General features: G+C 47.9%; 1 protein-coding gene across 2 annotated transcripts in view; it reads right to left on the bottom strand.

The window, feature by feature from the left end:
- LOC144609913 (annexin A4-like) overlaps positions 1 to 17237 on the bottom strand; it is a 55086-nt gene that overhangs the window by 7233 nt on the left and 30616 nt on the right. For both annotated transcript variants that reach the window (XM_078428312.1, XM_078428313.1), the window contains 6 exons: positions 12845 to 12932; positions 11102 to 11196; positions 8076 to 8189; positions 6099 to 6189; positions 5451 to 5530; positions 3714 to 3770 (listed from right to left, as the gene is read on the bottom strand). In XM_078428312.1, the coding sequence (XP_078284438.1) occupies positions 3714 to 3770; positions 5451 to 5530; positions 6099 to 6189; positions 8076 to 8189; positions 11102 to 11196; positions 12845 to 12932 (525 nt within the window). The remainder of the gene's footprint in view (positions 1 to 3713; positions 3771 to 5450; positions 5531 to 6098; positions 6190 to 8075; positions 8190 to 11101; positions 11197 to 12844; positions 12933 to 17237) is intronic.

Below are 17237 nucleotides of genomic sequence, written 5' to 3'. Positions count from 1 at the left end.
TTTATACATTTTACAACAAGCCAATTAACCTACAAACCAGTACGTCTTTGGAGTGTGGGAGGAAACCGAAGATCTCGGAGAAAACCCACGCAGGTCACGGGGAGAACGTACAAACTCCGTACAGACAGCACCCGTAGTCGGGATCGAACCCGGGTCTCCGGCGCTGTGAGGCAACAACTCTACCGCTGCTCCACCGTGCCATGCGGGGCAAAGCTTTTTTTTGGGTGGTGGGTGCCAGGATCACACAGCCAGGAGTGGTGGTAGAGGCAGATAGTGCTATTTAAGAAGCTTTTGAACAGGCACACGGATATGCAGGGAATGGGGCAGGATATGGATCACGTGAGCGGAGGAGATTACCTTAACTTGGCATTGTGGAAATAGTGGGCCGATGGATGGGCCTGTTCCTATGCTGAACTGTTTTAATTTCTATACACCACAGCAAGAAATAGTTACCTTAAAACATACACGCACACACACACACGTTAAGTATTTAAAATATGCAGTGTAGCTTGGAGCATTTCATGGAATTTTCCACTTATTAATAAATGCATTCAAACTGGCTAAGAAATAAATAACACCAGGCAAAAGGCTTTGATTGTTTGGGGTGTGGCTATGATTTACATTTAGGGTGACGGTTTTCAGATTGACATTCCGTACCTAAACCATGGGGTTGTGTGAACTGAACGGTCAGCGTTTTAAAATGCAGCCCTCCCGGTTTTAAACAACGAAGGGTGTACTTTGAACTGGGTCCATTAGAGGAGGCAGCAATCTCCCCTGACGTAGAACAAGCAGTGGGGGCTGGGCTAAGGGCTTTAGTGCAGTGCGGTGTGTTCTGGGCTTAGTGACTGCCAGCATTCTCTGGCACACTTCCCGCCTCAAGGCTGTGCACAGACGCAAGACAGAGAGGCTCGCTGGCGCTCCAGAAAGCCAGAGACCTCATTAAGAAAGAAAGGGCTTCGTTTCAAAAATGCAAATGTCTGCAATGTAGCAGCCAGCAAAGAGCAATGTGCTAATAATTAAATAACGTGGTAAATATCGGCCAAGTCTTGGGTAAATCGTGGCCTCTGCTCCAGTTCCAAAAGGTGCTGTGGAATTCTTTACTCCCACTGAGGTAGGTGGGGCAGTGTTTCACCTCACAACAGACAGTGGGACCAGCAAGCCCACACTCCCTCAGTACTGCACTAAAATGTCGGCGGTCACGGTGGCGCAGCGGTAGAGTTGCTGCCTTACAGCAAACGCAGTGCCAGAGACCCGGGTTCGATCCCGACTACGGGCGCTGTACTGTACAGAGTTTGCACGTTCTCCCCGTGACCTGCGTGGGTTTTGTCCGAGATCTTCGGTTTCCTCCCACACTCCAAAGACGTGCAGGTTTGTAGGTTAATTGGCTTGGTAAATGTTTAAAAAAATGTCCCTAGTGGGTGTAGGATAGTGTTAATGAGCGGGGATCGCTGGTCGGCGCGGACCCGGTGGGCCGAAAGGGCTTGTTTCCGCGCTGTATCTCTAAATTAAACTAAACTAAACTAAAACGTCAGCAGGAGTGGGACAAAGAAGTCTCTGGAGTGGGACAATGACTGAATATTCTTTCATTCAGTGTCTCTGACACTTCCGTTATCCTTTCTGGCATAGAGTTTGGAATGTGGGAGGAAACCGGAGCACCCGGAGAAAACCCACGCAGGTCACGGGGCAAACGTACAAACGGTACCCGCAGTCAGGATGGAACCCAGATCTTTGGCGCTGTGAGGCAGCAACTCTACCGCTGCGCCACTGTGCCGCCCAGACTCTCATGTAGTTGGATGAACAAATCTCTGTGGAGATGTCCGTTTGTTTTGTACTGACGATTGCATTGAACAATGTGGGGCGGAAGGCGTTCCCCAGCTTGTCAGTCACCAGTGCACAGTCAGTAGGAACAGCTGCAACAGCGCATTGCAGTGTAATGCTGTCAGGCACAGTTAAGACGACTTGGATATTTCAGAGTTGACGTAAATCATTCATTACAAAAACAACCTCACCCTTGCAATAAAACCAGCAAACATTAGAATGCAGGCGCAAGAAACTGCAGACACTGACAAAGGGGCAGTGGTGGGATTGCTGCCTCACAGGTTCGATCCTGACTACGGGTGCTGCCTGTATGGAGTTTGCACCTTCTCCCCGTGACCTGCGTGTGTTTTCTCCAAGATCTTCGGTTTCCTCCCACTCACTCCAAAGACGTACAGGTTTGTAGGTTAATTGGCTTGGTATAAATGCAAATTGTCCCTAGTGTGTGTAGGATAGTGTTCAAGTGCAGGGATCGCTGGGCGGTGCGGACTCGGTGGGCCGAAGGGCCTGTTTCCGCACTGTATCTCTAAACTAACAAAACCTGAAACGTCACCAATCCATGTTCTCCAGAGACTCTATCTGACCTGCTGAGTTACTCCGGCACTTTGAAGCATTAGAATAAGCTTGACGATACAGTAATCACAGCCAGAAATATCTGCACAGCACATTGGCAACATTCCAAATAGCTCTCCAGTTACAAAGCATTCACTGATAAACAAGTCTCCCCGCTGCAGTAGGGATATTTTATGTTCAAATCCAAAACCCAGGCTTGTGCTATTTTTGCCTCGATCGGCGTGAAACATTGCACCCGTTACCTGCAGCAATGCTACAGGATACCACCAATGATCGGCTGTTAATGGCCATCATATTTTAACAAGCTTGCATCTCTCTCTCTCTCTCTCTCTCTCTCTCTCTCTCTCTCTCTCTCTCTCTCTATCGAGAGTTTATTTGGTGCTAGAAATAGGAGCAGGATTAGCCACAAGGCCCTTGAGCCTACTCTGCCAATCAGCAAGATCCCGGCTAATCTGATCTTGTTCTTCAACTCCAAATCCCTGTCACGCACCACTCCCACTTCAGTCTAAATATTTACCTGCCTTATCTTGGCCGCAATATTAAAGAGTTCAATGGCGGCTTGGTGGCGCAGTGATAGAGCTGTGCCTCACAGCGCCAAAGACCCAGATTTGATCCTGACAGCGGGTGCTGTCTGCACGGAGTTTGTACGTTCTCCCCGTGACCGCGTGGGTTTTCTCCAGTGCCCTGGTTTCCACCCGCACTCCAAAGACGTACAGGTTTGTAGGTTAATTGGCTTCTGTAAATTCCCCCTCATGTGTAGGACAGTGTTAGTGATCGCTGGCCTGCGGGGACTCGATGGGCCAAATGGCCTGTTTCCACGCCCTATCTCCAAAGTGTAAAGTCAATGGAAAATGCAAAGAAGCCAGTTTCCAGATTTACACATTAGGCCATTTCCGAGGAGACTAAAGAGTGTCAGATAAGGAGAGAAAAAGAGGAGTAAAATGTAAAGCCAGAGGGAGGGATGTGGGTGGAAGGGGCCGGGGTGAAGGATTTAGTAAAAATAGGTCATGCTGGACAAAGCTGGTCGGGATTTTTGAAGAGGTGACTGACATCGGGAAGAGATTAAATGTCTTTGAACGTCACATAAATGGATCTACATAAGGCATCTGAAGAACTGTGCAGGATGGAACTGCAGATGCTGGTTTAAACCAAAGATAGACACAAAAAGCAGGAGTAACTCAGCGGGACAGGCAGCATCTCTGGAGAGAAGGAATGGGTGACGTTTCCGGTCGGGACCCTTCTGAAGAACCTCAGGCTGCCCTGAACATCACAATATTGTCCTCAACAATTAGCAAAGTGATGGCCTGCAGAAAACATCGACTTACCTGCGTGTCCTTTTTAACCAGCGTCATGTCCACCTGTTGGCTTTCATCTCGATTACCCTGGAGATCAGACGGAAAGAAGGATGAGTGTGGTTACTTGTGTGGTTCGTGCCCATGAAGTAGACACCTCCAGCGAGAGACATTGAGAAGCACCGGACAGTATCGGATTGGCCCGAGTTACGGAAGGACCCTTCAGAAGCCTGGTGGCCGAGGTGAGGAAGCTGTTCCTGAGTCTGGTGGTGCACACTTTCAAGCTTCTGTACCTTCTGCCGGACAGGAGCAGGGAGAAGGGATGACTGGGGTGGGACAAGTCTCTGATTATGTTGGCTGCTTTCCAGAGGCAACGTGAAGTGTGGACGGAGTCAATGGTGGGGATATTTATTCACAAAATGCTGGAGTAACTCAGCAGGTCAGGCAGCATCTCGGGAGAGAAGGAATGGTTGACTTTTCGGGTCGAGACCCTTCTTCAGACTGATGTCAGGGGGGCGGGACAAAGGAAGGATATAGGTGGAGACAGGAAGATAGAGGGTGATCTGGGAAGGAGGAGGGGAAGAGAGGGACAGAGGAACTATCTAAAGTTGGAGAAGTCGACGTTCATACCACTGGGCTGCAAGCTGCCCAGGCGAAATATGAGGTGCTGTTCTTCCAATTGCCGGTGGGCCTCACTATGGCACTGGAGGAGGCCCATGACAGAAAGGTCAGACTGGGAATGGGAGGGGGAGTTGAAGTGCTCGGCCACCGGGAGATCAGTTTGGTCAATGCGGACCGAGCGCAGGTGTTCAGCGAAGCGATCGCTGAGCCTGCGCTTGGTTTCGCCGATGTAAATAAGTTGACATCTAGAGTAGCGGATGCAATAGATGAGGTTGGAGGAGGTGCCGGTCAATGGTGGGGAGTCTGGTCTGTGTGATGGACTGGGCTGCATCCACAACTCTCTACAATTCCTTACAGTCTTGGGCAGAGCTGTCTGTTCTCCAACCAAGCTGTGATGCAAACGGTCAGCTTTCTATGGTGCATCTGTAAACATCTGTCAGCAGGTAGTTCTAATGCTGATTCCACCCTGGACCTATTCTACTTGAGTTTGGCCTGATTGTATTTATGTCCAGTATCATCTCAGTTCAGTTTGGTTTAGTTTATTGCCACGTGTACCAAAGATACTAGAGGAACAAGATAGACCACTCGAACCTAAAAACCGTAGTATGTCACGGCGCCATTTTAGTAGGCAGAAACTTGCAGAAACATTTAAAAAGAAAAATAACAAAAATCTGTGAATTGATAGATGAAATATATTCTGCATTTTAATGGTATCATCACACATACTGTTCCCCCAAAACACTGCGAGTGGCAGAGCGAACGGCGGGTTTTGCTTACTAAAATGGCTCCTTTGCGTACTACACTTCAGTATACTCGATTTCAACGGAGTGGTCCATCTTGTTCCTCTAGTATCTTTGACGTGTACCGAGGTACAGTGAAATGCTTTTGTTGTGCCCTAACTAGTCAGCGGAAAGACAATACATGATGACAATGGAGCCAAGTTACAGTGGACAGATATATGATAAAGGATCTGATCAGAATGGATAGGTACACATGACGATAATAAACCAGAACCTGGACCGGTGTCAGCTTGAGATCCATGCCTTGTAATGTTCAAGGCTTTCTCAAACAGAAGCTGATGGTGTAAATCAGCCTCAAGGAAGAACACATGGAGAAGCCAAAGCAGAATGCTCGCTGAGCCACAGTTACCTGGATAAGGGAGACCAGCAGTCGTTCAAAGTGCCCAGACGTGTCACTCTTAATATCCTGCTCCAAAGTCTTCTTAAATTCTGCAAAACAATCACGGTCTTCAGCATTCGATATTTGTACCAGTGCCTTTATTCTTTATAGAAACATAGAAAAATAGCTGCAGGTGTAGGCCATTCGGCCCTTCGTGCCAGCACCGCCATTCAATAGGATCATGGCTGATCATCTAAAATCAGTACCCTGTTCCTGCTTTTTCCCCCCATCTCCCTTGATTCCTTGAAACCTAAGAGCTTATGACCGAGATGGCGGCTAAACCATCCACTGATTCTAACACAGCCATCTGTAAACCTGTTAAGGGCGGCACGGCGGCGCAGTGGTAGAGTTGCTGCCTTTCAGCACCGGAGACCCGGGTTCGATCCCGATCACGGGTGCTGTCAGTACGGAGTTTGTACATTCACCCCGTGAGTGTGGGTTTTCTCCGGGTTCTCCGGTTTCCGCCCACACTCCACTCATCCTCCTGCGCTCCAGTGAATAGAGGAGACATGGATCCAAGCAATGATCCAAGTAAAGGCTAGTATTGTTTAGCCACACCTCCGACATGCTGTGTATGTGTATAATATGTAACTGTGCAGAACACCGATCACATCTCACCTGCTTTGTACAACTTGCAGATCTCATGGATATCAGCATTTGAGCGAGAAGACAGGATCTCAATCAGACACTGCTCATCAGTACCGGCTCCCTGCAGAATAAGAGTATCAGCAATTACCCTTACAGAAAAAACAGACTGCAAAATCAATCGTCAATTGTGCGCAACACGGTGGCGCAGTGGTAGAGTTGCAGCCTCACAGCGCCAGAGACCCGGGTTCGATCCTGACTACGGGCGCCGTCTGTACGGAGTTTGTACGTTCTCCCCGTGACCTGCGTGGGTTTTCTCAGAGATGTTCGGTTTCCTCCCACACTCTAGAAGTGCAGGTTTGTAGGTTAATTGGCTTGGTATAATTGTAAATTGTGCCTAGTGTGTGTGGGATAGTGTTAATATGCGGGGATCGCTGGTTGGTGCGGACTCGGTGGGCCGAAGGGCCTGTTTCCGCGCTGTATCTAAACTAAATACTCCACACTCCAAAGACGTACAGGTTTGTAGGTTAATTGGCTGGGCAAATGTAAAAAAAAAAATTGTCCCTAGTGGGTGTAGGATAGTGTTAATGTGCGGGGATCGCTGGGCGGCGCGGACCCGGTGGGCCGAAGGGCCTGTTTCTGCGCTGTATCTCTAAAAAATCTAAAATCTAAATTAAACGAATCATTAAACCAGCTTGTGCTGTTCCTTCCTAAACTAATCAATAATCTGAATTGAAAATGCAACATCGCTCCTTCATTGTTGCTTGATCTATCTTCTGGAGCTCCCTGGCTCGTGATATTGTCTTACAATCACCTCTCCAAGAACAAAGAGGGACGTGCATTAATACTGCCTTGCCTTTCCACCCACTACAGTAATAAAAATGTAAGGCTGATTTGTAAATATTAAAATGCAACCTTTAAGTATTGAGAGGATGATGGAATGCCACTTTTAATATTACTGAGAGAGCAAAGTTTAAAAATAGAATCACCAGAACCGATGGTCCCTAGTTCTAGACCTTCTGCACACCATGTTGCCTTAGCTCTGTCGTGTTGGATTTTTAATTATTACATTGTTTATGATATCCAGGGATTTTTTTCCAAACAAATAAGGTGCCAGTTCACATATAGTTGCAGAGAGTTGTGGACGCAGCCCAGACCATCACATAAACCAACCTCCCTTCCATTGACTCCATCTACACCTCACGCTGCCTCGGCAAGGCCAGCAGCATCATCAAGGACCAGTCTCACCCCCGGTCACTCCCCCTTCTCCCCTCTCCCATCAGGCAAGGGGTACGGACCTTTGAAAACGGCACTTCCAAATTCAGGGAGAGTTTCTTCCCAGCTGTTATCAGGCAACTGAACCATCCTCTCATCAGCTAGAGTGCGGTCCTGACCTCCCATCTATATCAATCGAGCTATCTTTAATTCGACTTTATCGGGCTTCACTGCTAAGTCTAGCACTAATCGTTGTACCTTTTATCTGTATACGGCTTGATTGCATTGACGTGTAGCCTTTGACTGGATAGAACACAATTAATAGCACACCGACCATCGATCATCTGTTCACACCAGTTCTATATTATTCCACTTTCTCATTCACGCCCTACACACTAGGTCCAATTTTACAGAGGGCCAATTAAACTACAAACCCGCACATCATTGGGATGTGGGAGGAAACCGGGGCACCTGGAGGAAACCCACACTGTTACAGGGAGAACGTGCAAACTCCACACATACAGCAGCCGAGGTCAGGATCAAACCCGGTCTCTGGCGCTGTGAGGCAGCGGCTCTACCCACTGTGCCACTGTTCCGCTGTGGAGGATTTTATGTTGAGCATCGGCATCTGTCTGCAGGCCAGCTCCCGAGGAAGGGTCTCGACCCGAAACGTCACCCATTTCTTCATTGTTTCCCCCCCAGAGATGCTGCCTGAGTTACTGCGGCCCCTGTGTGTCTATCCTTGGTGTAACCCAGCTTCTGCAGTTCCTCCCTGCACATTCTGTGCTCACCAACCTTGATGGCTTCTTTCAGCTCGGTGGCATCGAAGAGCAAGGTTGGTTTCAGCAGAGCCAGCACAGCGTTCTCAAAGTTGCCCGACAGCTCGGACTTCAACTCCTTAATCAAATCCTGCAGCAGGAGAGAGGAGAGAGGTCACACACTCTATAGGTTATAGCAAGATCACAAACACAGCCATCAGGTCAAGAGCGTTTCATTGTCACTTGTCGACAATGGAATAATACAATTCCTACTTGCTGCAGCATAACAGTCTGTAAACACAGTACACACAATCAATGCAAGAAACAGAAATGCAATAAATTAATAAGCACAGTACCAGTGCCAAAATACCTAAAGTCCTTATTGCAACCAAAGACAGTCCCTAGATGTCCACAGGTTTAGTCATCGTTAGAGTTGTACAGTGTTCCAGAGCCTGATGGGATGGTTGACAGATTCCTTCACCATCTTCCCAACAGTAGGAGTGAAATAAGAGTGTGGCCAGGGTGGTGTGAGTCTTTGTGGATGGCAGGTTTCATTTTGAGGCAGTGCCTGCTATGGATCCCTTGATGGGGATCCCTTGATGCCTTCCGGTGGTGCCGCTGAGAAGCTGGGGCCGGAGCCTGGCAGGCCGGCAAAGCCCGCCTGCAGCTATCGGCCCCTGGGTCTGCGGAGCCCGCGGCTGGGGCCTGCGTGGGTCGGCGGCACGGAGAGGACCCAGCGCCGTTAGCGGAGAGGCCGGTGCGGTGGTCGATGATGGCGAGGCCGGACCGGGCGGAAGTGAGGACGCCGCTGCCGGTTGAAGGAACAAAGGACCCGGAGTGGGGGGAACGCTGTGTGGAGGGGGAGGGGGAGAACAAAGGGGGATCTGGGGCGGGGGTACACTGTCACCTTGTAGGTGCCCTTTATGTAGCGACTATTTGCATACCTTGTGTATGCAAGCAAAAAAAAATCTCTGTGAAATGTCCCATGGCAGCAAAGTATTCAATTCAATTCAGTTCAATGTTGGGGAGGTGAGTACACTCAATGGGCTGGGCAGTGATCACTACGTTTTGTAATTGCCTTCATTCCAGGGCGTTCAAATTACCAAACTAGTCCGTGATGTAACCACTCAACACGCTCTCAACTGCACACCTATAGAAGTTCAAGAGAATATTCATCAACACACCAAAGCTTTTAGATCTTTGAAGAAAGTAGAGACATTTATGGGCCTTTACGTGAAGAGAGGTCTGATCTGAAACGTTTGTCTCTCCATTCTCTCCTGACCTACTGAGTTCCTCCAGCACTCTGTGTTTTCCTCAAGATTCCAACATCTACAGTTTCTTGGGTCTTCATGTAAAGATCCACACGTCAGATGCAATGAGGTGCTTTTGCATTCAGAGGCCAGTCTGAAGAAGGGTCCCGACCAGAAACATCACCTACCCACGTTCTCCAGAGATGTTGCCTGACCATCCGAGTTACTTCAGCACTGTGAATCTTTTATGGCAAACCAGTATACACTGTTCCTTGTGTTTCTCTTTTGGGAACAGAACATCCACTTGAGAAGATGCAATGCAGGACTGAAGATGGCTACCCCAGTGGGAACTACAGTGGGATCTCTGAACTGTATTATATTTTGTTGGGTTACACAGCTACCAGCCTTGGAGGGCATCTACAACACACGATGCCTCAGAAAAGCCCCCAGCATCCACAAAGACTCTTCACAGCCCTACAACAGTCTGTTCGAACTTCTACCATCGGGCAGACGATACAAGGCCTTCTACGCCCGCACCTCCAGACTCAGGAACAGCTTCATCCCCAGGGCCATAGCTGCTATGAACCGGTCCTGCTGAGCCGGATGGTCACATCGCACAGTGATCCGGCACAGATCTACTTGCACTTTATTCTGTTTTAAAACTGTTCCAATTTGTTTCATTGGGTTGTTTAAATTAATACTGACTAGCTAATTAAATTATTGCATCGTATGGGAGGCGCATTCCCAATCTCGTTGTACCCCTGTACAATGACAATAAAGATATATTGTATTGTATTGTATTGTTATTTTTTTATGTGTACGTATGTGCATGCACTAACTCCTGAACTTTGTTTTCCTCGTTTATAATATGTTTACAGAGTACAGGTGCTCCCCGCCTTACGATGCTTCAACATACGATATTTCGACTTTGCGAAGGTGCAAATGGTAGCGACCGGCTGCTCGCTTCTGGCCACATGATCACGTGTATTCAATGCATTTCCATATTTTCGGTTTCCGATGCGTTTCTCGGAAGGTAACCCCATCGTAAGTTGAGGAGCGTCTGTACTGGGTTTACCGACAGTCTGAAGAAGGGTCTCGACCCGAAACGTCACCCATTCCTTCTCTCTAGAGATTATTCTTGCTATTGAGGGCGCGCAGCGTAGGTTTACTAGGTTAATTCCCGGAATGGCGGGACTGTCATATGTTGAAAGACTGGAGCGACTGGGCTTGTATACACTGGAATTTAGAAGGATGAGACGGGATCTTATCGAACCATATAAGATTATTAAGGGGTTGGACACGTTAGAGGCAGGAAACATGTTCCCAATGTTGGGGGAGTCCAGAACCAGGGGCCACAGTTTAAGAATAAGGGGTAGGCCATTTAGAACTGAGATGAGGAAAAACTTTTTCAGTCAGAGAGTTGTGAATCTGTGGAATTCTCTGCCTCAGAAGGCAGTGGAGGCCAATTCTCTGAATGCATTCAAGAGAGAGCTAGATAGAGCTCTTAATGATAGCGGAGTCAGGGGGTATGGGGAGAAGGTAGGAATGGGGTACTGATTGAGAATGATCAGCCATGATCACATTGAATGATGGTGCTGGCTCGAAGGGCCAAATGGCCTATTCCTGCACCTATTGTCTATTCCTCTAGTGTCTACGAAGTTTACAGATTCAGTTGTTTCAGAAAGAATTTGATTGTTCTACCTGGGACATATGACAATAAAACACACTTGACCTGCTCCTGATATTAGTAAGGAGCGAGCAAAGACTCAGCAAGGTGTGTAGTACCCGCACAATGCTGGACTAAGGTACTTGCCTTCCCGTAGGCGGTTTTAAAGGACAGGACAATCTGCATCCTCTGCTTGTTCGACCGCTGGGCAACGACGTCTATGATGGCCTGTTCATTCGTGCCTGTGAACAGAGGAACGGCCAAGGTCAGGAAGGGCCAACAATTCCATCAAACATTTTCAACCATTCAACCCAAACTATGACAAAAATCCTAACCCTCGACTCCACAAACAGCTTGGGTCACGCTGCACTCGTGAAATATATAGTCACCGGGCGTGGAAACAGGCCCTTCGGCCCAACTTGCCCATGCCGAACAACATGCCCACCCACGAGGAATGCGCACCCAGGCACATTCCTTGTATGTGTACATACTTGGCCAATAAACTTATTCATTCATTCATTCATTCACTAGTCCCACCTGCCTGCATTTAGCCCATATCCCTTTAAACCTGTCCTATCCACGTACCTGTCTAAATGTTTTTGTTTAAGTTGTGATACTCAAAAACAAGAACTTTGGTTTTTCCGTATTTGGAGTATTGCGTACAGTTCTGGTTGCCCCATTACAGGAAGGATGTGGGGGGCTTTGGAGAGGAGGTTTACCAGAACTCCCCCTGGATTAGAGGGTTGATGTTACAGGGAGAGGCTGCAGAGGAGGTTTACCAGAACGCCCCCTGGATTAGAGGGTAAATGCTACAGGGAGAGTTTGGACAGATTTGGTTCTTTATGTTCTGGAACGCCAGAGGTTGCAAAGATTGATAAAAAATTAAATAAAATTACACAAAGCATCGATGGTAATAGACAGTCAGAACCTTTTTCCAAGGTTCGCAGCGGTAGAGTTGCTGCCTTACAGCGAATGCAGGGCCGGAGACTCAGGTTTGATCCTGACTACGGGCGCCGTCTGTACGGAGTTTGTACGTTCTCCCCGTGACCTGCGTGGGTTTTCGCCGAGATCTTCGGTTTTCTCCCACACTCCAAAGACGTACAGGTATGCAGGTTAATTGGCTGGGCAAATGTAAAAATTGTCCCTAGTGGGTGTAGGATAGTGTTAATGTGCGGGGATCGCTGGGCGGCGCGGACCCGGTGGGCCGAAGGGCCTGTTTCCGCGCTGTATCTCTAAATCTAAAAAATCTAAATCTAAATCTAGAGGGGCAGTGTTTAAAAGGAGATGTGAGGATGGTTGATTTTTATACTGAGAGTGGTGAGTGCCTGGTATACATTGCCAGGGGTGGTGGTGGAGGCAGGTAAAGGTGTGTAAGAGAGGTTTGGACAGGTAGACGGATATGCTGGGAAAAGAGTGATATCGATTACATGCAGGCAGATAAAGATTAGTCTTGGCATTATGTTTAGTTTAGTTTCGAGATACAGTGTGGAAACAGGCCATTTGGCCCACCGAGTCTGCGCCGACCAGCGATCCCCATACAATGACACCATCCTACACACACTAGGGAAATATTTTTACAAAAATACCAAGCCAATTACCCAACACCGCTGAGTTACTCCAGCATTTTGTGTCTACCTAGCCTACAAACCTGTACACCTTTGGAATGTGGGAGCAAACTGAAGATCTCGTAGAAACCCACGCAGGTCACGGGGAGAACGTGCAAACTCCGTACAGACAGCGCCCGTAGTCAGGATCGAACCCGGGTCTCCGGCGCTGTAAGGCAGCAACTCTGCCGCTGCGCCACCGTGCCATCCTCGATGTTGTTGATGCTGGGCCTGTGCTGCACTGTCCTATGTTCTAGCATGGTGCCGCGCTTTAGAATCTACTCACCGAAGCCCTTCATGGCTTTCCTCAGAACCTCAGCGTCTCGCAGAGCGTCGAACCCAGCGGCTTCTCGGACGGTTCCCCGTTTGACGGGCTAAACACAAAACATAAACGCCACATCATTAGATCAGTGCAGAGAACAGCATGTCTTCAAGTCCACGCCAAGCCCCAACGGTTCTCCAGTGAAGATAGACACAAAATGCTGGAGTTACTCAGCGGGACAGGCAGCATCTCTGGAGAGAAGGAATGGGTGACGTTTTGTGTCGAGAACCCATTCCTTCTTTCCAGAGATGCTGCCTGTCCCGTTGAGTTACTCCAGCATTTTGTGTCTATCTTTGATTTAAACCAGCATCTGCAGTTCCTTCCTACACACGAGGTTCTCCAGTGAAGATGGTGCATCAGCAAACTTGCTGATCCCAGGGGTTGGCTGAATCACCTCATTGTCCTAGCTGTTGTGTGACACAGGGCTCACCAGCACTTTTGACCTGCAACCATCACCCCATTTCAGGGATGGACGTTAAGCACCAGCATCACCAGCGACAACTTTATCCCATCGATACATAAGAGAAAATCTCCTCGCCTATCAACCCTTGGTATCCACGAACAGATTTAGCATCTCAGATTCAATGACAATTTATCAGTAGCAGTCAATACAGCACAAGAATATATTGGTTCAGTTCGGAACAGATCAAATAACCCAATTACTACCTAAAGCTTTACAGGATTGAATTCTGTGTATCAGGAATTGGGCGGCACGGTGGCGCAGCGGTAGAGTTGCTGCCTAACAGCACCAGAGACCCAGGTTTGATCCTGACTACGGATGCTTGTCTGTACGGAGTTTGTACGTTCCCCCCGTGACCGCGTGGGTTTTCCCCGGGAGCTCCAATTTTTCTCCCACACTCGTAAAAGGGACCACATCACCCCGATTCTGGCCTCTCTCCACTGGCTCCCTGTACGGTACAGAATCAACTTCAAGCTCCTCCTATTCACGTATAAAGCCCTAAATGGACATTCCCCCCCCTACATCAAAAATCTTCTAACCCCCCTCTCTAACTCCAGGTCCCTCAGGTCGGCCGACTTAGGGCTACTCACTATCCCGCGGTCTAGGCTTAAGCTCAGGGGTGACCGCGCTTTTGCGGTTGCAGCTCCTAGACTGTGGAACAGCATCCCTCTCCCCATCAGAACTGCCCCCTCCATCGACTCCTTTAAGTCCAGGCTCAAAACCTATTTCTACTCCCTAGCGTTTGAGGCTCATTGAGGAGGCGCTGTGAACTGTTTGCGTGCTACTGTATGTTTCATTTTTTTCCCCCATTGGAACCTAATCAGATGTACAGCATTTTGGTCAACGTGGGTTGTTTTTAAATGTGCTATACAAATAAAATTGACTTGACTTGACTTGACAAAGACGTGCAGGTTTGTAGATTAATTGGCTTGATGTTATAGTAAATTGTCCCTGGTATGTGTAGGATAGTGTTAATGTGCGGGGATTGCTGGTCGGCGTGGACTCGGTGTGCTGAAGGGCCTGTTTCCCTGTTGTATCTCTAAACTAAACTAAAGGAGAACATTTTGGTGCTTACATTTAACAAACGTAAACTTGTGTAGCTCTGGTATAATGATGAAATGTGTACCCAAATTATACATTGGAGTGAATTTACAAAATCCTATTTATGCAACCATGCTGAAGCCAGAGGTGCCGTTCACATGCAATACTCTTTTAATTATTTCTATTTGAGTTTGTAAAACGTAGTCAGAAAGGGATGACATCATTGTGTGGTCTGCTCTTGTGGCATGAGAAGATGTCTATGTTTTTCCAGGCATTCCTCAGTTACCAAACGCTTCCTCATTCGACTGAAGTGCAGACTGAGGAACTGAGACTGTCTTGGGGAACAGAAGCAAAGGGCGGTGGCCGTACGGAACGAGCTGCCGGCGGAGGTAGCTGAAGCAGGGATGATCACAATGTGTAAGAAGTAATTAGACAGGTACATGGATAGGACAGGTTTAGAGAGAAATGCAGGCAGGTGGGACTAGTGTAGCTGGGACATGTTGGCTGCTGTGGGCAAGTTGGGCTCTGAATGGGCCTGTTTCCATGCTGAATGACTGCATCACACCAGCCCCACATGCTCCTGTCATGCAAGGCTTGCTGGGCTTGTAGAATGGTATCTTAACATCAGATACAAGCAGATACTGCTGGGAAAGAGAGTTTCAGTCAGAATCTGTGGAATTCTCTGCCTCAGAAGGGAGTGGAGGCCAATTCTCTGAATGCATTCAAGAGAGAGCTAGATAGACCTCTTAAGGATAGCGGAGTCAGGGGGTATGGGGAGAAGGCAGGAATGGGGTACTGATTGAGAATGATCAGCCATGATCACATTGAATGGTGGTGCTGGCTCGAAGGGCCGAATGGCCTCCTCCTGCACCTACTGTCTATTGCGGGACCGCAGATAGTGGAGAGGCAGAGAGGTGTGGCTGACCAACTTCTTATTCTGAGACCATTATCTTGATTAGTACGGGTGTCAGAGGTTATGGGGAGAGGGCAGGAGAATGGGGTTAGGAGGGAGAGATAGATCTGCCACGATTGAATGGTGGAGTAGACTTGATGGGCCGAATGGCCTAATCCTACTCCTATCACTTATAACCTTATGACCATGCTCCCCGTGTCCAGTCTCTACAGTTCTTCAATGCTCATGCCCTGAAGAAGTGTTTAGTTTAGTTTAGAGATACAGCGCAGAAACAGGCCCTTTGGCCCACCGAGTCCACGCCAACCAGCGAACCCCGCACATTAACACTATCCTACACACGCTGGGGACATTTTACAATAATATCAAACCAATTAACCTATAAACCCACACGTCTTGGGAGTGTGGGAGGAAACCGGAGATCCCGGAGAAAACCCACACAGGTCACGGGGAGAACGTACAAACTCCGTACAGACAGCACCCGTAGTCAGGATCGAACCCGGGTCACTGGCACCGTGAGGCAACAACTCTACCGATGCGCCACCCCTGAAATGTTCAAAGAAGATTAAAAACTTAAATGGTGGAGAGGGAGAAAATCTCTGCTTTTGTGTTTGAGGAAAAGGGTAATTATTCCTTTTACAATTACGTGTGTAATTACTATCTGTAATTTACTTAAATATTACAACTTTTAAAAGACACTTGGATAGGTATATGAATAGAAATGGTTTAGAGGGCTCTGGGCTAATGCAGGCAACAAGGACTGGTGCAGTGTGCCAACTTGGTCAGCATGGGGAAGGTGGGCCGAAGGGCCTGTTTCCATGTTGCATAGCTCCATGATGTACGTCACACACGAAGTGTTGATTTTCCAACATTTCATACCAGTAATTTCTGGGACTCATAGGCAAATTATTCCCGATGTTGGGGGAGTCCAGAACCAGGGGTCACAGATTAAGAATAAGAGGTAGACCATTTAGAACTGAGATGGGGAAAATACTTTTTCACCCAGAGAGTTGTGAAACTATGGAATTCTCTGCCACAGGAGGTCAATTCACTGGATGTTTTCAAGAGAGATTTAGATTTAGCTCTTAGGGCTAGCGGAATCAAAGGATATGGGGAGAAAGCAGGAACGGGGACTGATGATCAGCCATGATCACATTGAATGGCGGCGCTGGCTCGAAGGGCCAAATGGCCTCCTCCTCCACCTATTTTCTATGTTTCTGTTTCTAAATTACCTGACATTTCTCATGTTACATTCCTCCCTCATTGTCCTTTCCACAGCCAGGCTGATAAACAAATCCTCAACTGTGCAAATAATCCCAGCTGCTGAACAGAATCATTTTCATGATCTGCTCAATTTCCCATCTAATTAAGACCAAAGGTCGTTTCTTTAAATACTTTCTCTCCATCTCTATACTTGTCATTGAGTAGTAGAAAGGGCAGGGCAACTGACAATGAACAGAGCAGTGGGATTAATTGGCCAGGTATGACACTAGCAAGGGGCTGAATGGCCTGCCCTTATTTCCACCTCTTATTGTCTTCAGGGTAGTTCTTGCAAAGAGCTAGTACAGGGACGATGGGCAGAATGGTCACCCTGCCCGCTGTATCATTCTGATTACACAAGGACAGATATGATTTCATGCAGATACAACAGTGCTGTTTAAGAGCCTATGGATATGTGGGGAACAGAGAGATATGGGTTAGCTGCAGGCAGAGGAGATTAATCTAATTTGAATTTGAGTGTAGTTTATCGTCAAGTGTACCGAGGTGCAGTGAAAAGCTTTTGTTGCTTGCTAACCACGCAGCGGAAAGACAATACATGATTACAGTCGAGCCGTCCAATTTGGCGCCATGTTCAGCAAACAATGTGGGCCGAAGGGCCTGTTCCTGTGCTGTACTGTACTCTTTCATGTATGTCAGTCATAGTCGGTTACTATGTACAGAATTGA

This window comes from Rhinoraja longicauda, chromosome 35, assembly GCF_053455715.1.
Source record: "Rhinoraja longicauda isolate Sanriku21f chromosome 35, sRhiLon1.1, whole genome shotgun sequence".
NCBI lineage: Eukaryota > Metazoa > Chordata > Chondrichthyes > Rajiformes > Arhynchobatidae > Rhinoraja > Rhinoraja longicauda.
This window is presented reverse-complemented; position numbering and strand designations above follow the sequence as displayed.